The sequence below is a fragment of the Lissotriton vulgaris genome, chromosome 10 (assembly GCF_964263255.1).
Source record: "Lissotriton vulgaris chromosome 10, aLisVul1.2, whole genome shotgun sequence".
NCBI lineage: Eukaryota > Metazoa > Chordata > Amphibia > Caudata > Salamandridae > Lissotriton > Lissotriton vulgaris.
The window spans coordinates 413,767,902-413,790,354 of record NC_141698.1 but is presented as its reverse complement, the minus strand read 5'-3'; the positions used below and the strand labels follow the sequence as shown (position 1 = coordinate 413,790,354).

Genomic DNA, 22,453 nt, shown 5'->3' with positions numbered 1-22,453 from the left:
AAAACAACTACTAACCATCTCTCTCGCCTGCAAGTGCGACAGTTCAGATTATTCCATGTCCCCAAAGCTAAAGGAATGGCTGGGGAGGCAGGAATTAGTATTTTTTAATGTATATTGTATTAATAAATTACCGTTCTTCTGCCCATCTCTAAATTATATGAGCAGGGCACCATGTGGCAGAGTGTCATAAGTGTGGTGATGACAATTAAGGGCCATTGCCGAGCACTGGAAATCAATTAGTGCGGGCGCCGAGCATTGGAAACCACAGGCTCAAATTAAGCACTAGGACCTGGATGGCTAGAACATAATACAGATGTCACCAAGTTAGTTATAGATTTGTTTTGCGAACTTTTTTTTTTTTTTTTTGCTCTGACCATTGGCATCTTGAAGCATGGTGTACTCTGCAGGGCTTTGAAGCTAAAGTAGCTATGAAAAATATCCTGCTCATTTTATACTGGATTCTTTTTTAAAGGAAGGACCTAAAATACCATTGAAAGAGGCTTACCTTATCACGCAACTTTAGATGAGCAGACTGATAAACTAAACTGCTCAGAAGTAGAGTTTTCCAAGATGACACCTTACCTTTCGATGTCACTCCACTGCAGCATTTTGATTGCGCATGTGTGGGCCTCTACTGCACAGACATGCTAATCACTATGCTAGCCCACTTTCCCCAGTTAAGAAAGTGTAAAGCCAAAGATTGTTTATTTCCAGTGTTTTGAAGCAAAAGTCTTAAGAGGATATAATAACAGTAGCTTGAGGTGAAAGTGGCACTTGTAATTAATGTTGTTTTACAGAGTTTTTATATTTTTTTGATTATTGTTTTGTAAAACTATAATCATTTTGTAAATATTTTTCATTTTTTTCAAATATATTTTTCATTTGTATTAATTAAGAAAACAATTTTCCTAGCTGTGTGGATTAAAAGTGGGTATTTGTTGATGGCAGAATAGTTTTAGTGTGGTTCCTGTTCGCAAAAGCTGCACAGTACTGTGACCGCTCTCTCCCATATGAGCCTCTGAACTTTATGGCTGTGCTTGGGGGTCACACTGAGAGTACAGGAGTAAAGTGACAAAGGATGGCTAGTTTCTTAGTAATTTTTTTTTCATTTTCAAAGAACTTTAAATAAAAAATAATGTATATACATGAAGGTATTTCTAGGAAGATAAATCCACCTTTTATCTTGATAGTCTTGTATTCTCTATAAGACCCCAGGGCTCCTAGATGTGACTTAACAAATATTATTCCAGACTGCAGTTTAGTGGTGACAACAAGTATCGGATAAACAGGAAGAGGCATAGAATAACTGAGGAGCTCTGATCGTAGTGGACGTCTCGGCATACCTAATGGCAGATACTTGGAGGTGCTTCGGGGCACCATCTAATGTGATCAATGGTTGAAGTGCGGCTTGATTTTTGGAAATGACAAATAAAACTATCAGAACATCAAGGACATTTTCTTTTGCCAAATTACATTAGTCCTCCAGATTTATGTACTTGCATACTTCACATGTGAGATTCTACCCTTCCCGCTTTATCAAGAGGCACTACATTAAACAGACCCTAGTGACTCTGAGAAAGTTCCCAGGATGTCCACCATCTTACCTCTATTACTGATCTGTTGAGTAGCCAACAATATCACAACAGTTTGCTTCCCTTATTGTTGTTTCATATTGTTGGGTGAACTGATTAGGTGATTCGTTTGTGGTGTGAGTGATTTTTAATGCATGAGAAGGAATCGTAACCAATGCCTTGAAAACAGAATTATTTGGCTTGATAAAGGGACCACGGTAGTACAATCTTGTAGAGCCTTAGGACATAACATTCTTTACAAAAGCTTACAGTATCTTTACAGTAGCGTACAGGAAGCAGCCTTGCAAATATTAATTGCAAAAAGTGCATAGGGCTGTTCTTGCGCCTAGAATTTAGTCTGTGGTGTGCCTTTTCTCATGAAAAGGGTTTCAGATGATATGAACTCTAATTCCATGTAAACAATGGGGGAAAATAAATTCCAGCTACACGTGGTCCCTGGGTGATAACAGACAAAACAGGCGGACTAAAACCTATTTTATACTGAATTATCGATTTATGTCTTGGCTGGCCTCAAGATGGTGTTAGTGGTGCTACTGGTTTTGAAACTTAAACTTCCGATTCATTATAGTTTGGATCCCACCAAGCCTGAGTTTCCTTTCTAAGTATTTAGTAACACCTACCCCATATATCATATATTTTCAATCTATTTTGCAACTTTATTGGACTCTTTATTGTACAGCTTGTCCAATTTAAACTGTATCTTAGGGAAGCGTAGGCTCCTATGTAAAGCGCTCTGGTACCCTAGTGGGTCTGATTCTTGCTGTTCAGCATTTCTAAGAACTAAATAGGAAGTAAGGAAGGTCTAAAAATCTTTATTGCCAGCAAAATAATTTTCTTTATTCAAATTGACAAAACTTCCAAAGCATTTCGCTTCTGTGCAGAACTTCATCAGGGCTGAAAAGGTGATATTTATATACACTTTAAAAACATATATATATATATATATATATATATATATATATATATATATATATATATATATATATATATATATATACACACAACAGTTGCAATTAAAAAACGAGGTTAAACCATCTTTAGTTACTTAAATTGTTACATATCATAGCATAGTCATATAACTTCTTTCCTAAAAACTGTTATACTTTTATACAGCTTGCTAAAGATACCTCTATTATGTTGGCAGAGGTATTCAGAACCCACTATTCTTATAGTGTGCTTGTCCAGATATTACCCAGGTCTTTGCCCATGTAAAAAGTATGCTTTCGAAAGTAGTCAGATGCAAACAAAAACATTGCCTCGATCAGTTGCTTTCAAAATCATTAATTTGTAGTGTCATTGGATTTGCACCCTGGTCAACAACTACCCTCAATATCCAATTACAAAAAATTAATTCTAGACTGCAGAGATCTAAAACTCGTGTGTAAGCATAACCATTTTTATGTCTTTCATTGGCGACCCACAAGTTATGCATGGTTGTTCCACCCACTCATAAGTGCAATCTTGAACTGTTATGTGTAAAAGAAAAAAAATTGCAAAAGGCCTTCTAATCTTCTAAATGTATCTAGTCATTGTGGATATGTGCATCTTGTAATTTTGCCATAGTAAGGCTTGTGCATGTACGTATGTTTGATTTAACAATGTTGATTTGTTTAATATTCCCCAATTAATATACTATTGACCCAACTAGATTAGTGAGTACTGAACTAAGACATGATGTGGAATATACTATATTTGTTTGAGAATCTTTTCGGAGATCACTGAATACATCTGTTTCCATCCCTTTGTCCTCTTTCTTAATTATTGCATCATACAGAGACTATATGAATACTGGCATATAATTGATGGTATACATTGGCCAGTCATTGCAATATTGAATCACAGACTCCAAATCAATGATTCTGAAAGCAATTGATTAAGGTACTGTTTCTTTGTTTGCATCTCGCTACGTTCAAAAGCATACCCTTCACATAGGTAATTATCTGGGTAATATCAGGGCAGGTATACTTTAAGAATAGTGGGTTCTGAAGACCTCTGCCAATATGATATAAGTATCTGCAGCAAACTGTATTAAACTATAACAACTAATAGTTTGTAGGTAAGATGTCATGTGGCTATTGTGATAAGTAATAATTTTTGGAACAAAATTTGGATCAATCTGTTTATTTTTTTAAATGTAGCTATTGTACATATTTATCTTTAAAGTATGTGTATCGTCTTTTCAGCCCTGATAAAGCTTCGCACAGAAACGAAACATGTTGACTGACTGAGATGTTCTTTTAGAGAAATGTCATCAATCTGAATAAATAAAATTGCTTAGCTAAAAATGAAGATTCATGAAGTCCTTCTTGGCTTTGAAGCTGTAATGCCATAGAATGAATCTTCCCTAAATAGAATGGACTATTTGTTATGACGATATGATTTTGTCTTTAACAAAGAGTTTCCTACGTGTTTGTACAGGGTGCTTTATTTTTTTTTTCTTTTGGCAGTTAAGAACCCTTAAGGGTCAAGCATTGACAGCCAGCACTTCTCCCTTGGAATAGAGATTTGTTTTTTCCTGCTATAGCTACTTAGGTGATTAAAATAATACATTTCTGGCATGAATGGATGCAGTTAATTGCTGCACTATTCCCTCTCAAAGGTCTGCTTCTCTGTGCTTCTTATAGTGTACTGAATGTGAATACGCTAACCTCCACCGACTGGCAACCAATGTCTTACAGTCAGGGCCCGAAGATTTGTTGTTTAATAAATATCATCCTTTTTTTAGTAGGTGTTTTGTCTGCTTGTCTATATCACTTTGATAGGAGACAGTGGGATAAAACTGCAGTTATTATTCCCAGTTTTGGTGCATAGAGCACCACTATAGGAAACAACTATATTGCCCCACTTCGCTTGAAACTAGGTGTCTCCCTCTCAGAGAATGGGCACAAATCACAATATAAAAATCCTGCAGAAATCGATGACAGCATCCAGTGCTCTGAAGTAACCCTAACTGAGCTCTGAGTATCGGGTAAACTAGAGAGAGATTAAGTGGCATTCAAATAGGGAGCAGCAACAGAGTTTGTGTTTAAGCTGATGTTTCACACAATTCAAATCAATACCATCGGAACTACAACCCCACAGCGGGCCGCCAGACTACAAGCAAATCATTGAGAATTTTTAGGCTGTATTGCACCGCTCTGCAGCTCTCAAGATGTTAGACAGTTGCTTTCTCAACAGGCCACATTTGTACAGCTCCACCAAACTGAATAACTTTCAAAGGTTAGTCCAACCATCTGTCTGGTCACACTCCTGCCCCCTGACCATCATATAAAGAGTCTTGCATTCTTTCACTTCCTAGTAGAAATCTTGAAAGGGTGTTGAAGTCTATCCTTCTTTCTGCAGCAATCTGTCTTTGTAGCCCTGGTATCACAATGCCAGTGGACAGAGTAGATTAATGAGCAATGAACCCTCGTCTACGTCTCTGAGATGTGCCCACAGCTCTTCAGGGGAAAGAATGCTGTTAAATCATTCTATGGGCACCATCCTCAAGGGCTTTTGGATGAAACCCTAGTGCTCAGCCAAGAGGCCCCTTTCTGTAGCATCACCAAATGAAGCGCATAGTGAATTGAAGGTCCATGTCTGGGTGCCAGCATCAGGATTGAGGGCTATGCACAAGCCCAAGATGAAAGCTGTAAGGTCACAGGAGATCAGTCTGATGCAGGAGTTGGTGCGCGTTCTTTACCCTACCAGGGTGGATTTCCTTTTGTAGGATTAATGCAGGAGGTCAGATAAGTAGGTCTTGGCATTCAGGAGATTTGGGTTGAGGAAGTTCCACTGAAGAGGAGTAGACTCTTACTCTGGGATGTAGGAGACCTGCCAGACGATGATATGACTCCGCTCAGCCTTGGACAGAACAGGCTTGACTTGAGTGGTTGCATCTCCTGCACTTTCTTCTGTCTCATCGTCTTCTCCATCACCTGCAGAGAGATGGTGAAAGGTTCAGAAGTTCTTGATGTTAGTTACTTTACACAACTTTGCTGAAGAATTATTGAAAAGAGACTCAAAGAAAAAGTCAAACAATACATACAGTTGCAGAAATATTGTAGTTCACAACCAAGATGAAGGAAACAAAGAAAGTAACAGTGGTGATGCTATCACCATACCTGATTGAGATGAATAAAAGGAGAACATGTTACCTGTAGCAATGTGTCTGCTTTGGGAAGTTTTCTCAGCTTATTCTCCCTCAGGTGTAAATCTGGGATATCACAATGTGCATCAGACACTCTATATCACCACTTCTGTAAAAACTCCCCATTAACTTCAACTGTCAGTGCCCAGTTGTAGGAAGCTGGCTCTGGTTATATTATACTAAAGTAAGGTATAGTGTGCACAGAGCCCAGTGGATCCCCAGAAATATAGCATCGGCTAAAGTAAATAATGCCTTACTCTCTCTTGTGTAAGTGTGGTTGAGCAGTCAGGGTTATCAGAGGATAGTATTAAGCATTTGTTGTACACACTCAGGCAAAAAATGTTGTCACACACTCAAAGACTGAATCCAGACCAACTGTGTTGTATAAAAAGTTATTTTGTTGTTTTATCTCTAGAAGCAAGATTTACTTAGTAGCAGGTAAGGTTAAACTTTTCATACAATGTTACTTCGTCAACTAATGTGAACACTGGTTTAGCAGGAGCATTGAGATTACTTTTGCCAGTTGAGAAGATGATATGCAGACTGTTCAAAACAATTGAAATTACTTTTAGATTACTTTTGGATTACTTCGTGATTACTTTTCCAGTATAGCATGAAACACACTCCTAACAAAGTTTAAGCAAAACAGAAAATGGATAAACAGGTTAACTCTTGCAAAGGCACCAAGTTACTTTTATTGCAGTACAAGAAAGTTCAGTTTTTCAGAGAAACCCCACCATTCAGTCCTATAGAGAAAAACGAAGGGTTAAGCTTACAGGTAAGTAAACAGTTTCAGGAGTTAAGTTTTGGGGAACTGAACCAAGGTTCAAAGTGACACTCAAATGGCATTTCCAGTGGCACTAGGGCGGCCAGGTGAAGAGTACCAATATTAGTCAATTGGGCTAGGGGGCACCTTGGTTGGGGATTGATCACAGTCAGGCCACTAGATCTCTGGAGCCAAGCTCCTACCGTTAAGGTAAGGGCAAAGGGGTTCCCAGATTGGCACCAAGTCCAAACCACCGGGTGCTCAAGAGGTGCTCAAGAGGTGTCGGAAGCCCATTGCTTCTCTTTGGAGGATGTTGGGTGCAGAAAAACACTGCAGACTGGAGCCAGAAGAAGGGATGAAGGGAACCAGTGACTGAAGGATGAAACTGAAGAGTTGCTGGACACCGTCAGTCGGGCACCTCAGGACTTGGGCCACCGGTGCAGGGGTGTCCATTTTTGTCAGATTTTTCCCACCGGTTCCGGTCACAATGGGGGGGACCCTTCAGGATGAGGTTGCAGGCATTGCGAAGGTCAGTGGAGGTCGTACAATGTCACTAGGTCACAGGCCAAAAGTGCCAGAGGGACCTTGGGTGTTGGGAAACTCAGGGCATGGGCATTCGTTGCAGAGTGGTGGGGACTCGCAGACCCAGCTGGATCTGGAGTCCAGCCTTGGGTTGGTGTTGGACAAATCCAGTGTGCACGAAAGATCCGAGTTCTTTGGGAAGGCAGGAAAGGTCTCTGGGGTTCTTGGAGGCTGCTGGCTGCAGGACATGCCGGGTTCAGCTAGTAGGGGTCCGGAGCAGGAGACAGGCCGGTTGGGCTGGGAACAAAGCAGTTGTCTTTTTCCTCTTCTCCAGCATGGCTCTTTGGTCCCTCCACTGGTCACGTCAAATCTGAAGAAGCAAGGTTCAGGAGTGCCCCATAATACTAGATTTAGGGGTGTGCAGGATGGGACCAATGGGTTCCTTCCCTGCAGTATCTACACCCCCTAGTATGCCCCCCTCCAGTGGGAGGGGGGGCACAAGCTTCTTCCTGATAGGAGGCCCCCCCATCTACAAGATGGCGGGGACTGAAATGTAGGCTATACCTCGCCTACCTACCCTGAGGGGTGGGGTTGGCAAAGGTGGGCCCATCTCCTTTCCTACCTATATTTTCCCATGGTTCTCATGACAAAAATGGGGGCCAGAACCGGTGGGAGCCAGTTGCTGATAGCAGCAAAGGGCTGGGGGTTGCTAATAAAGGGGGCAGGCCCTGTGAAGCTCCCTCTCTGGGAACCTGCCCATCCGGGGAGGAGGCATTACACCTCTGCCCAGGATGTGGTTTGTTTCCAGACCCAGAGGAATATAGTTGGTTACATCACAGTACCATTACAATGCAAGTCATTACAACGACTTGCTCTAGGGGGCATGCAGGACTTAGGAATAGTATAATTTACTATTCCAACTCCAGTGTGTGCAACAGTAGGCAAGGTGTTGGGATAGTAAATTATACTATGCCTTAGTTTAGAGCACCCCCTATAGCAAGTCGTAGTAACGACTTGCGTTGTAATCGCATGCGTTGTAATGCATGCAATGTGATGGCTTTTTCCCTCTACCCAGGGTTCCAGAAACCTGTCTGGTGGTGGCAGAGGGCGAGCGCCAGTCAAGAACCACACCAGAGTTGTTCGTTTTTCAGGGGGCATCTGGCCTCTGTGTGCATTTTTCATTAAATCCAGTCATCATGGAGCTGTGGAGTTCGTGCTGACAAACTGCCAGCTCTTCTACTCTAAATGGCTCTACTGCACGTACAATGTTTATGAATGGCACGGGCACTAAAGGGGCATATTGCTTATGCATCTGTTCCCTCACCTCTAGGATGGTGCACCCTGCCATTAGGGCTGTAAGGTCAACTAGGAGGGTGACTTACTCATGTCAAAGGCAGTGTTGGTGGGCATGGCACACAGGGAAACTGATAGTGCACAATGTTACCAATTGTGGCGTAACACCACGCTCCTCCAGGTTCTAGTACATGTGATTCTATATTAGTTCTTATTGTAAGACTATATTGAGAGCAAAACTATCAAAAATATTACACCATTATTTTGTAATGGTAATTATAAATGACTATTTTTAAATCGACATACCTACATTTACCATGCAGTGGCATGGATAGACTGATATAGTGGATGCATTGTTTTTGTCATGCGATATAGCTCCTGTAATATACCCAGATTATACCACTGTTTTTAAACGTGGAAGAAGTGGGAGGTATTGCCAACTCTTCCTTTTGAAGATACCAGCAAATGGTCTGTGAGATAGATCCACACTCTGGACTTCACCTTGACAGGGCAGAATCCCCACTACTTTAACCAAATAATTGTGGCAATCAGGCGGGTAGTCTTTCTTAGAAATCTTGCAATTACTATTATAGCTGGTTTTGCTTTTTTAGCCACAGTTTAAATCTGCAGACCCATCTTTGGTTAATGGCAGCGTGGTTTCAAACTGTTCCCACTGCCCTAAAGCAAAGATGAGTGTGCAACATGGCCTAGTTTAACTTGCCTTCTTAAAGATCAAATTATTTTTCTTTTTTTATCTTCATTATTTTTGAAGCAGTATGCATTGACGGATTTCAGATGTACTTTTAGCACATTTGTATGTCTCCTAGACTGATATAATCGATTGCCTAAACAAAAACTGAGCAGGACGGGGAGAGGCAGGGAAGCATCAGGGTGCAATGGACAAGCAGGTTGGATATTTTTTCATTTTCTGTCTTTAACCCAGCAAAGACTTGTTGTGGGCACTGTAAAAGGTTGTTTGATGGCCCTTTCAGCATTTGCCGGACCAACCGTCCTTGTTCAAATCATCTGTTGTGTATGTATACGTTTCCTACCACGAGGTTGGTGATGCCACAGTGGGACCTTAACTTGATTTTGACATTCCTTGTATGTACGCCCTTCCATCCTTTGCATAATTGTTTGTTAGACTGTCTTCCTCTTTGCGATTGTGTCAGCTCGTCAAGTGAGTGAATTCTAGACACTGTTGGACTATCTGTTTTACAGTAAGTGTTTTTCAGGCAATTAGGTGCTGAGGACTGGGCTGAAATCAGTTGATTTTTTTAACCAAAAATTTATGAAAGAGGAGTAGGAGTGCTGTTAGGTGGCAGAGTGAGGGGCAAAGTCTCTACCGTTTGCACTCAGAAGAGCTTCAAGCTTGTACACATAACATACCAAGGATCATCAAGTGAAGCTTTTGTTGAGTTCTCCAGTGCAAAGAAAGGGAAGGATCTGTGGAAGAGGGCCCTGTTGAGGTGGCTAATCCGCATATACTACACACTGGCCAAACAGCAGTTCTTGGAATGTCTGGGGAACAGTACCATCAGGTACAAAGTTTCTACCACTGCTTTGTTGCAAGGTATGCCTGCCCCTGCTATCTGCCAGGTTATGACATCGGTGTTGGTCCGTATGTTCATAAAGCATTCATGATTAAGAGGCAGGTCCATCAGGAAGAACACTGGCTCTGCTCGTTCATAACTTTCTGGTCTGAGCCCACTCTACAGACTCTCCATGTTGAGAAGGCACAGGTTTGATATCAATTCTAAAGTGAGGAATCATGGTTAGAAGTATCTATCAGCAGAAAAAGTTACTTATTTTTGGTAATGCTCTTTCTAGTGGATAGCTAACTGAGTACTTTGTGGACATATCAGTGTTCTATATGAGAGTGTTTGGGCTGCCGTAGTCTTTCAGCATATTTTAGGAAACTGATTGATGCTTTTGAGATGGTCTTGCGTAGTTTACCCAGAGTGCGGCAATTTACTATGCCAGCACTCATATATGGCCATGGAGTTGAGTTGCCGTACCTCTCTCTATGTGAGGTTGACAAGGCAATACAGTATTGGCCACTGGAATTGTGCAGCTCTGGCAATTTTTGCATAATTATAGGTTTGCTGCACTTGCAACATAATCCATTATCTGCTGTATACTATGCATATTTCAACCTAAAGAAATGTTTCTCGTCCACATGGTTAAATTACAAAAAATGCAGTGACGTGTTGCAACGCAGTGGAAAGAACTTTCTGTTGCGTATTGCTATATTTAGGTATTAAACTGGTACTAATGAAGTGCAGCCAGTGCCCAGACAGTGTTACCAAGTTAAAAAATGATGAAATAATAAAGTAATACTAATCCAAAATGTGCCTCATTCGGCCACATAATTTGCCTTTTCTTGCTCCATATTTTACTCAACCCTGCTGTATAATCTGGCCCTCACCTGCCACATAATTCCAGTGACAATGAGAATAATGTAGCTCCAAAGTGAGCATTGTCAAAACCTATTGGCTTTGCTGATGCTTATTAAACACATCTATACATATATATATGCACACACATACGTTCAATGAAAAAAACTAAGGTAGAGCTTAGTTATAGTCAGGAAAACATTTCCCCTTATACAATCCAAGTTTAAACTACACAAACCTTAAAAATTCTAAAGTTATAACTTTCATTTACAATTTACCCACCACCTTCAAATTATTATAAGTACCCTACCTCATTACATAGTCTTTTCAGCTCACTAACCAGACAACATTAATTGTAACTCGCCATTCTACCATGCACTGTGTTGTGACAAATGATGCCATTTGGGAAGTTATAAGTGTTGGAATGAATGCTATGATTTCACATGCTATAATGATGTAGTATACAAGGGTATAACCTGTGCATGGAAAGGGCATGAGTTACAGTTAATGTAGTGTGGGAAGAGAGGTGACAAGACTGTGTTCAGAGGTGCATGATTTATTATAATTTGAAGGTGGTCCGTAAATTATACATTGAAGTTATATTTATAACTTTACAATTTGTAATGTTTGTGTATTTTAAGTTGGTTATATAGAGAGAATACGTAAGGTATTACTAACCATACATTATCCTTAACCTTTGCTTTATCATTTTATGCTAATGGTTTTTCTTTTTTAATAAAAATGTGCTTCATAAAGTGGAGTGTAGTACAGTGAAGGAGAGTGCTGTAGAAGGGAGTATTGTAGAGTGAAATAGTGTGGAGTAGAGTGGAGTGACATAGCATACAGTGGAGTAAAGTGTTCTACAGTGGTGTCCCCTGGTTTGTCATATCGTGGAGAGAAGTATCATAGAGTGAAGAGACGTGTTGTACAGTGTAGTGGTTTGTAAAACACTAGAGTTGAGATTTGTACATTTGAGTGGCTCCGAGTGGAGTGGCGTGAAATGGAGTGTGGTGGAGTGTCATTGAGTAGAGTGGCATAGAGTGTAGTAGCATATAGTGGAGTTCAGTGGAGTAAGGTTTTGTACAGTTCAGTGGTGTTGAGAGCAGTAGAGTTTCGGACGGAGAGCATTGTGCAGTGTTGTACAGTTGAGTATTATTATTTGTGAAAACAGTGCATGGTAGAGGGGCGAGTGATAGTGTTGTCTCGTAAGAAAGCTGAAAAGAGTGTGTCATTTGAAGGTGGTGGGTAAATTGTACCTGAAAGTTATAACTATAACTTTGGAATTTTTTAAGTTTGTGTAGTTTGAGCTTGGTTTGTATATGGAAAAAAAGTTGTCTTAAGTATAGCTAAGCTTTAACCTTTGTTTTTTTCATTGCATGTACATATATGTTTGTGTATGTATGTATGTGTATATATGTACATATGTATGTATATGTATTTATATATATATATATATAAATAAATATGATATACATATTTAACAAGCATTTGCAAAACCAATAGGTTTCGCCTGTCGTGAGTCCCCTATAGGGCTCACTGTAGTTTGTGATTATGTTAGCCTAACTACACACGATAGGCCGCTTTTGCTTTGCACAATTTCCACAGCAATACACTTGTTTTTGTGGCACATTGTTATTTCCGAAATACGATGCACATGTTTTATTTTGCTTTTCTGCTGGGATTCAGTCTGTACATCATTCAAGCCCAAACAACATTGTGCCCCGTTTTAGTCTGTGGTCGGGAGTGAACACCTAGACATAATAAAGAGATTCAGCTGCTGTTTTTTGAACAGGGCAAGTCTCATCATATAAGCCAAGACTTGTTGTACTATAAACCGAGCAAAACGAGGTTTGCAGAGAAAAGGCCCTGAGACGAACAAGCTATGTGCCTGAGATGTAGACCAACTGATTATGACTCTCAGGTTTGGGGTCCAACACTAATCCCAGTTTTTTGGCATAATACTGTATTCATATAGTAAACGTAGTCTTAGGCTGATTTGTTATGGACCATGACAGGGCTTTTTATTGTGTACAGTTTATTCATTCTGCTAATCACATTATTGACTTGTATATGTCACCTAACTGCAGCACAGTTTCTGCTTGATAGAACACGTTAGATCCGATAAATATTGTAAGCTTTCATTGTGACTCTTTCCTGTTATTATGGAAACGTGTGATTGAAAGAGAGAAAGAAAGGTGATTACCTGTTAACATGGCTTCTGAGAGAGTTTAGAGTGTTTGGTTCTGGGGTGCTAAGTTACCAGTCTCTCTGGAAGGTTAGGATGGTGGGTTCAGCACCATGAGTTTGTCTGGATTTTGGCCCAGAGATACTAATGTGGTAGGTGACCGAGTCTCTACATGCTGAGGTCCTGTGATTCCAGGCATAGTTCTGCTTCTCAGCTGAATCCCTGGAACATGGTACCACCAACGTTTGGTCTGGTACTTATTCACGGGTCTCCTGAGTAGTGTTTGTGCGTCTCCACAATACCCTAACAACATTTACCGGAGATGTCTGTGTTGTTTGAGATTAATCCTCCACAGACTTTAGGAAATACCTAATTCCGTTGGTTTTTCAAGCTTGAAAGTTTAAAAGGAACTTACCCATTTTTAGGTCTCGTCTGACCCAGCGCATGCGCTGGTCTGGCGAGACTTTTAGTAAGGGCTCAAAAAATGCTACCATAGCCAGCCTAGAGCTACAGTGCATGTGCCCAGGCGCGCACTTAGGAGCAGAGGCGCCATATGGCAAACCTCGTCATGCTCATTAAGCGCACGCAATACTTTAACTTTCACCCGCGATCACTTTCGCGGCGCCCCTTTGATGTTCTCGTTCAAAAAACATCAAACATCAAAGAACATGTTATGTTAATGCTTTGTTGCTGCCAGTTTAACTTACAACGTGCTTTCGCTTTCCACAAACTCGATGTTTGTGTTCCTTTATTTTGAGATGCTTTTAGTATTACTGTCACACACACAACTACAACGACACACACAACCACAACCACACACACACAACCACACACACACACAGCCACACACACAACCACACACATACAAAAAACCACACACACACAACCACAGCCACACACACAAAACCCCACACACAACCACACACACACACAACCACACAAACAACCACAAGCACATGCACAACCACACTCACAACCACACACACAACCATACACACACAACCACACAAAACCAACCACACACACAACCACATACAAACACACACAACCACACACACAACCCCACACACACAACCACACCCACACAACCACACACACATAAACACACACACCCACACACACAACCACACACACAGCCACTTCCAACCACACACACACAGCCATAAGCACACACACACAACCTCACACACACACAACTACAAACAACCACACACACAACCACGACAACCACACATACAACACACATAACCACACTGTTGGAAGGGCGATCCCAGAGGCCAGGTTATGTCTACCCGACTCCTCCGTGACCCGCCTCTCCCGCCAATAATGCCGAGCCTTAACGAGAGATCCCCGCCGGGGGAGACCTCAAGTATCGAATCGTACACACGAGGACCACACCACACTTATGAACAGACACCACACGTGGGTTTTCAATATCAACTTCTTTATAATCACGTAAAAGAATTAGCACTCTTATATACAACGATCGAGGGATCGCAAATGTCTCAAGGCTTCAGGGAGGGGGTAGCAGGACAGTCTCAGTCTCATAGGCCAGTACGTAGCGTACCCTGCGCACAGCTCTCAATCCTCGAGCTGGGGGTTACGGAAGATGGTAGCCGCACTGGTGATCCTACTCACTTGAGGATGACTCAACTCGCGGTGGTATCCTTCGATAGTCCAGCCGGACTAGAGCACTCCTCGAGCCACGACGAAGTCAGCAGGGCTCGATCCGGAGGTTAGTTCGTGAGGAGCCGCTGGACTATCGACGCTACCAACACAAACTGAGTCATCCTCAAGTGAGTAGGACCACCAGTGCGACTACCATCTTCCGTAACCTCCCGGCTCGAGGATTGAGAGCTGTGTGCAGGGTACGCTACGTACTGGCCTAAAAACTAAGACTGTCCCACTACCCCTTCCCCGAAGCCTTGAGACTTTTACGATCCCTCGATCGTGTGTACATAAGAGTGCTAATCCTTTTACCTGTTTATAAAGAACTTGATATCGAAAACCTACGGTGTAGTGTCTGTTCATAAGTGTGGTGTGGTCCTCGTGTGTACGATTCAATACTTGAGGTCCTCCCCGGTGGGGATCCCTCATTAGGGCTCGGCATTACTTGTGGGAGAGGTGGGTCACGGAGGAGTCGGGTAGACATAACCTGGCCTCTGGGATCGCCCCTTCTAACATTGGTGGCAAGCGACGGGATAAGAGCCTACGTCTAGGAATCGTACAGTAAAGCGACTGACACACCACCTGAACAAGAACAACCATGAGTCTCACCGAAACCACGAGCTAGAAATGGCACGACTTAAAATCGAAGGAGAACTAAAGCTGGCGGAAAAGAAACTAGCCGTAGAGCAATTACGGCTGCAAGGAGAACTGGAAGAAAAGAAGCTCCAGCGAGAGCATGAAGGAAAGAAACTCCAACTTGAACACGACCGTAGCTTGAAAGAACTAGAAATTAAAGCCAGAAATGAAGAAACCCGACCCCTGGGGAACAGAGACCCTGGTCCCCCGGTAGAACCAAAAGTCCACATCCCCAAGGATGTGGTGAAAGAATACTATAAAAATGACTACATCCAGCAATGGTTCAAAGCGTACGAGGTCGCCATAACCGCTCACCGAGTACCTGAGAAGGATTGGGGGGCCGGATTATGGGGCCGCTTCCTCAGCGAGGGAAGAGACACCATGCTGGACCTGCCCTCTTCCATCATGACCTCCTACCCCCATATGAAGGACGCCCTCATGGCTCGATATGGACTCACCCCGGAAATGTACCGGCAACGATTTAGAGACTGCAAAAAATCCCCGGCACCACATGGGTAGAATACGTGAATTTCTACAGCCGGGCCTTGGAAGGGTGGGTCAAGGGCAGCAAGGTGACCACCTTTGAAGGAGTTATGGACCTCATCGCATATGAGCACCTATCCAACAACTGCTTTGTGGAACTAAGACAGCACCTTCTGGACAGCAAGTTGGCAGACCCCCGGAAGCTGGCTGTCGAGGCTGATCGATGGGTGAACACAAGAGTCCCACGGGGTCCCGTGGGAGACTATAGCCGACACGAAAACGGATCTCCACGTCAGAGGGGCGCAGGTGGTCAGGGTAGACAGAGGGGTCCCCAGGCAGGACCTCCCCGCAGCCCCCCTAGGACCCAGCCCGGGACCGCCCCGCCAGACGCGAGGGCCGGATTCCCACCCGTTAGGCAAGGACCCAGAATAAGCACCGCCTGCTACCGATGTCAACAGACCGTGCATTATGCCAGTGACCCCAACTGCCCCATGCTCAAGAAACCCCCTTCTGCGAGTCCCCCTGCGCGCCACCTCGCCAACGTAGCCCTAGAGGAGCAAGAGATAGAGGACCCGGAGGGGTGGGAACCAGCAGCCATGACCTTAGTCTCCCTGGGGGATAGGGAGATGGTTCCCGGAACTTTCCTGCCAGATAACACCGAGAAATACAGACAGCAGGTGACCGTCAACGGGCACCGCATTGGGGCTCTCCGAGATACAGGGGCCAGTATCACTGCTGTGAAGGAGCACCTAGTCACTCAGGACCAGATAGTACCCCACGCCTCCTGCAGCTTGATCTCCGCTGACAACTCCATCCGCACCTGCAGAATAGCTCCCGTCCCATTCGAGTGGGAGGGCTTCTCCGGAGAGTTACGAGTAGCAGTCCGCACTGACATGCCCATGGACTGTCTCCTCGGTAACGACCTAGAGAGCTCCCCGTGGAAGCAAGTAGAGCGAAGGACTCACCTCGAGATGGTGGGCCTAACCAAGTGGGCCTGCGTGACCACCCGATCCATGGCAGCCCGGGTGACCGCCCCAGAGGAGGTGGCGCCCGAAAACCCTCGCCCCGTCTCCGCCGAACCGGAGGGCAGCGGGCAGGCAGAAGGCCTCGACCTTTTTCCCGGCGAAAACAGAGACCCCGAGCCAGGCCCCCTGGACCCAGCTGGTGAGCCAGCCCCGAGCACGGACGATCTCCCCGAGTTAGCCCAATGGCGCCAGGAGGGGGGCCCTCCCGAGAGGAGTTCTGCCTGGAACAGACCTCCTGTCCCTCTCTAGTGGGGCCGCGGCAGCAGGCCGCCGGTGAGCAGTCCGGCTCCCACCACGTCTATTGGGAGAATGGCCTGCTATATAGCAAGAAAAAGACCGCCGAACTAGGGTCAGCCCGAGTGCTGGTGGTACCCCTACGTTTCTGCAGCTTCCTACTGAACCTGGCCCACGATGTGCCCTTGGCGGGACACTTGGGTCAAGACAAAACGTACCACCGTTTGGTCACCCATTTCTACTGGCCCCACATGCGTGCTGATGTGGAGGCCCACTGCAGATCCTGTCCCACGTGTCAGGCCAGCGGGAAGAGCGGAGGGAAGCGCAAGGCTCCCCTCCAGCCCTTCCCCGTGGTCAGTACCCCCTTTGAACGGGTGGGAATCGATATCGTGGGGCCTCTTGACCCCCGAACATCCTTAGGACACCGGTTCATCCTTGTCCTGGTGGACCACGCCACCCGATATCCGGAGGCCATTCCCCTCCGAACGGTGTCGGGCCCCGTAGTGGGGTGGGCCCTCATGGGGATCTTCTCCCGGGTAGGATTCCCGCGAGAGGTAGTGAGCGACAGAGGAACAAACTTCATCTCGAGGTACATGAAGTCTCTCTGGCAACAGTGTGGAGTGACGTACAAGTTCACCACCCCATACCATCCCCAAGGTAACGGCCTGGTCGAGCGGTTCAACCGCACCCTCTAGGGGATGATCATGGGTCTCGAGGAGTCCCTGAGGCGCAAGTGGGACGTCCTCCTCCCCTGCCTCCTGTTCGCGTACCGTGAAGTTCCCCAGAAGTCCTTGGGGTTTAGCCCCTTCGAGCTGTTCTACGGGCACCCCGTCCGGGGACCCCTCAGCCTGGTCAAGGAAGGGTGGGAGACAGCGTCCCTGGAACCCCCACCAAATGTGTTTCGATACATTCTGGCCCTCCGAAACCAGACTCGGAAGTTCCGAGAGCTGGCCGAGGCAAACTTTCAGGCAAGTCAAGAAGAAATAAAAAGGTTGTATGACCAGAATGCCACTCTGGTCAAGTTTCATCCCGGACAACAGGTCTGGGTGATGGCCCCTGTGGAACCTTGTGCCCTGACAGCTTGAAAGAAATAGAGGGAAAAAAAAGTGCAGTAGCTGTGGTCTCAAACTACTGCCTTAGGAACAGGAATTTTCTCAAACAAGAGCAATACCCCAAAAATATTACCCCCAGAGAAGTGAAGAGAAGGAAGGCAAAAAAACCATCTCTAGAACTTACAAAAAAGCTCTTAAAATTACCTGGAGACAAAGTTGATACAAATCAGAAAATAAAGATCACACCCTCATTAAGAACTTTTTTTAAAGTCCAGGCACAGAAAACAAAAGATGATATAAAACGACCTGTATTATTATCTGAAAAATTCGAACTAACCCCACCACAGAAAAAAAAAAGAAAATAAAAATCACCTCTCACAAAAGAAATCTCTCAATATCCCACAAATCAAAAATCCAAATTTCTTCTTAAAAACGGTAACTAAAGTTGGATCAAAAAGCGAAATAATTGACAAAATTAGACCTCATCTTGATCATCAAGAAATGGCCGAAGGAGGCGCAGCAATAGTCAGAGCTACCACAGTTACAACAGAAGAAACAGAAGAAATAGAAGAAATAGATACAGCAGAAAAAACTCAAAACAGTAATAATGAAGTGGAAGAACAAAACAAAGAGAAAGAAAATGTGGAAGAGCAACAAGTAACTGAGAAGGAAGGACTAACGGGTCCCAAAAGTCCCAGAAGTCAAACCAACGAATTTCTTGAGAAAATATGGATCGAGATGAGACAAATTCGCCATATCTGAGGCGAAACAAGATAAGATTCAAGAAGTATGTGAAAAGCTGGACTGTAAATTAAACGCTCTAGGGGAGAGAGTCACAGCAATAGAAGGAGAAGTGAGCAAATTGAACAGTAGGGTGGAAAGTAACAGAAAGGAAATATACACGTTGAGACAAGAGGGAAAATCTATAAGCGAAAAAATGGAATCTCTTGAAAATCAGGCAAGGAAAAATAATATAAGAATCTTGAATGTTCCTGAAAATAAAGAGGGTAGTGACATTAAGAAATTTATTGTAGAACTATTAGTGGAACATTTCCCGTGGTGTGAAGCTGAGACGCTAGGAGAAGACATACAAAGAGTCCATAGAGACCCCTACGGAAAGCCCAAAGACAGGAAAACACCCAGGAAAATCCTTATAAACTTCAAGACATATACATTAAAAGAGAGAATCTTGGGTGAAGCCCTGAAAAAGGGAAATTTCAGTAAAGACTCATGGTCTTTCAGAATTAGATCTGATATGTCCAAAGCGTCTCAAGACAGACAATGGGAGCTGGGGAAATTCATGCCGGAGTTACAATCTCTAGGAGCTACAGTACAGATGAAATTCCCTCCCTCTTTAAGAATCATGTGGCGTAACAAAATGAGGAACATTAGAGATCCTGAAGAGGTGAAAAATCTGCTCTGCTTAATGAAAGACACTGTTCAAATGGAAAACTCCACGATCTGAAAATGGACTCCAAATGTATACAAAAGGAAGATAAAAAAAAAAAGAGAGAGCCACATTTGTAGAATAAGTGGAAAAAAAAAGAAAAAGAGAGTGAAAGCGCTAAGATTTTTTAATACATATTCCAGGTCCAAAGAAGAGGAGCGAAAAGGGGGTAAGATGGAAACCCCAAGGAAGGAGGAAGAAGGAGGCTTCCCCAGGGAGGGTAAGAACAAAACACTAAAACAGAAAAGCGTAAAAAAATACAAGACAAAAAATGGGTGGGGAGCAAAATGGGGGAAAAAAAACCAAAAAAATAAATCCTCGATATTGAAAAGAAAAATGGAAAAAAAAAAGCGGAACAACAAAAATGCACCACCTACGCTACCGAAACTTGCCAGAAAAAAAGATTATAAAGGAGAATAGGGGACACCGGTAGAACCATAAAAATTCTATGTTGGAATGTTAATGGTATGAGAACTAAAAGTAGAAGGAATAACATTTTGGAATATCTCAAAACATCTGAAAGCGAAATCTTTATTCTTCAGGAAACACATCTATTGAAAGAGGTATGGGATCAGATAATGAAAAACATAGGATGGGCGGATGCACATATCTGCACAAATCAAAGATGTAACATTAAAGGTGTAATAATTATTCTAAAAAAATCCTTAAAGGCAAGTATAGAATCCTCAGAAGTCGACAGGAAAGGAAGATGGGCACTGGCAAAAGTAAAACTAGGGAACATGGCATACACAATAGCAGGATATTATGGCCCCAATCTTGACGATCCAGAACCCTTACAGAATCTGTACACACAATTACTAACAGCTAACACTCCAGTAATTTTAGGAGGAGACTTTAATCTCATCTTAGATCCTAAAATTGACAGGTCTCCCCCAGGAAGAAATTCCAATTCACCTAATCTACCTAAAATGAGGGAGTGGATTGGCATATACAAGAGAGATTTAGAATTAATAGACATATGGAGAGAAAAAGAGGATAAGGGTCAACCCTTCACACTACATAATAAGAGATTAGGACATAGGTCTAGAATTGATTTCTTCCTAGTTGATAGAAGTTTACTGACAAATGTAACAAGCTTAATTCACATTCCAGCCCATCTATCGGACCACTCAGCTGTACAGCTAACATTACAAATTAAGACAACCCATACACATAAAAGATTCACGGTGGAAAGAGCCATGTTTCTAGATCAAGAAATAGTACAAGCACTCAGGGAAGAAACAGAAGCCTTTTTTGAAAATAATAAAACAGGAACATCTAAACAAATAGTATGGGACACGTATAAGGCAGTATTAAGGGGTAAGCTACTCAGTCTAGGAACATATAGATCAAAGAAACTAAAACAAGTCTTACTAGATATCGAAAAAGGTATAAACACCCTAGATACCCAAATACTAACAGAAAGGGATCCGGTTATGAAAGAAAATCTGCAGAAAGATAGGCAAAAACAGAAAGACTGTTTAAGTGATATTCTTGAAGAAAGAATAAAACTAAATGGGAAGCAAGCAAGTTGGCAAAGCATGAATTCGGAGAAGGATGTGGGAAATGGCTCGCACGGAAATTAAAGACCGACTTAGTAAGAAACAAAATAAAAATCATAGGAAAACAAGACCAATCAAGTCTGACTACAGAAGAAGATGAAATCAGAAAAGAATTCGAGTCCTTCTTCTCGGAGTTATATGCTGAAGATATAAACCCATCTGAGGAACAGATAGAAGAATACCTAAAAGACATGCCAATGTTAAAACTATCTGAGGAGGAGAAAAATGAGCTTAATAAAGAAATCACTCCTACCGAGGTCAAAAATATAATAAAAACATTGAAAAAAGGGAAAGCCGCAGGCCCTGATGCACTACCGAACTAACTATACCAGGCTTTAACAGACACACTAGTCCCACAAATAACAGAATTAGTAAATTTGATACTTAAACAAAAGGGAATGCTGCCAGATACCTGGAATGATGCAATAATAACAATCATCTTAAAGCCAGGAAAGGATCCTAAAAAATGTGAATCATACCGGCCGATATCTCTGCTCAATGCAGATTATAAAATTTTTACTAAAATTATGTCAACAAGACTAGGAAAGCTCATACCCCAGCTTATACACTCAGATCAAAAAGGTTTCACAATAGGAAGACAATTACATGAACTGACACATGAACTCATAAGCACAATAGATATAGCCACATCAAAAAATATTCCTCTCACAATACTAACTGTCGATGCTGCTAAGGCATTTGATAGAGTAAACTGGGCTTTCTTAAACAGTATAATGATTAAAAATAATCTAGGGGAATCCTTCCTTCACGCAATAGGAGAAATTTATAAAAACCCTAGATCAAGAATCCTAGTTAATGGCAACCTTACGAATAATATAAAAATTGGTAGAGGCACGAGACAAGGGTGTCCTCTCTCTCCCCTGCTTTTTAACTTATATATAGAACCCCTAGCAAACAAACTCAGAAGCTGTAAAGATATAATTCCCTTTAAATATCAGAGATGGGAGAAAAAGCTAGCACTCTATGCAGATGATCTGATGCTATTCACAGATGAATATGAGAGATCCAAACCAGCTATAGAAAAAATCATTTCTAAATTCGGCCAAGTTTCAGGATACTCAGTAAATCATACCAAAACAGAAATAATGACATGGAATACCCATTTTCATAGTCCTAATATAAAAAAAGAGATAAGATACTTGGGCATCTTGATAAATCAAAATATAGATAAAATACCACAAAACAATCTAAACAGAGTAGCCCAAGATGTAAGAAAATTACTTAAAGTATGGTCTAGCCTGCCTTTAAGTTTTATAGGGAAGTCTAACATCATAAAAATGAATATACTTCCAAAATGTACCTTTCTGTTTAATAATATTCCATTGGAATTTAAAAAAGCTGAACTGAAAAAGTTACAGGGAGAGCTTGCAAGCTTTATATGGGCCTCCAAGGGAACCAGAATATCATGGAGAAAGCTAAGGAGAAAGAAAGAGAAAGGAGGT

At 42.6% G+C, this 22,453-nt stretch overlaps 1 protein-coding gene across 4 annotated transcripts in view; it reads right to left on the bottom strand.

The window, feature by feature from the left end:
* Positions 1–4,015: 4,015 nt before the first annotated feature.
* The window catches only part of MAPK8IP3 (mitogen-activated protein kinase 8 interacting protein 3), a 599,057-nt gene continuing 580,619 nt past the window's right edge, over positions 4,016–22,453 (bottom strand). For 3 of the 4 annotated variants that reach the window (XM_086941240.1, XM_086941238.1, XM_086941239.1), the window contains one exon: positions 4,016–5,509. In XM_086941240.1, coding sequence (XP_086797366.1) covers positions 5,385–5,509 — 125 coding nt within the window. In that variant the 3' untranslated portion in view covers positions 4,016–5,384. The remainder of the gene's footprint in view (positions 5,510–22,453) is intronic. The other variant, XM_086941241.1, reaches the window with a different exon arrangement.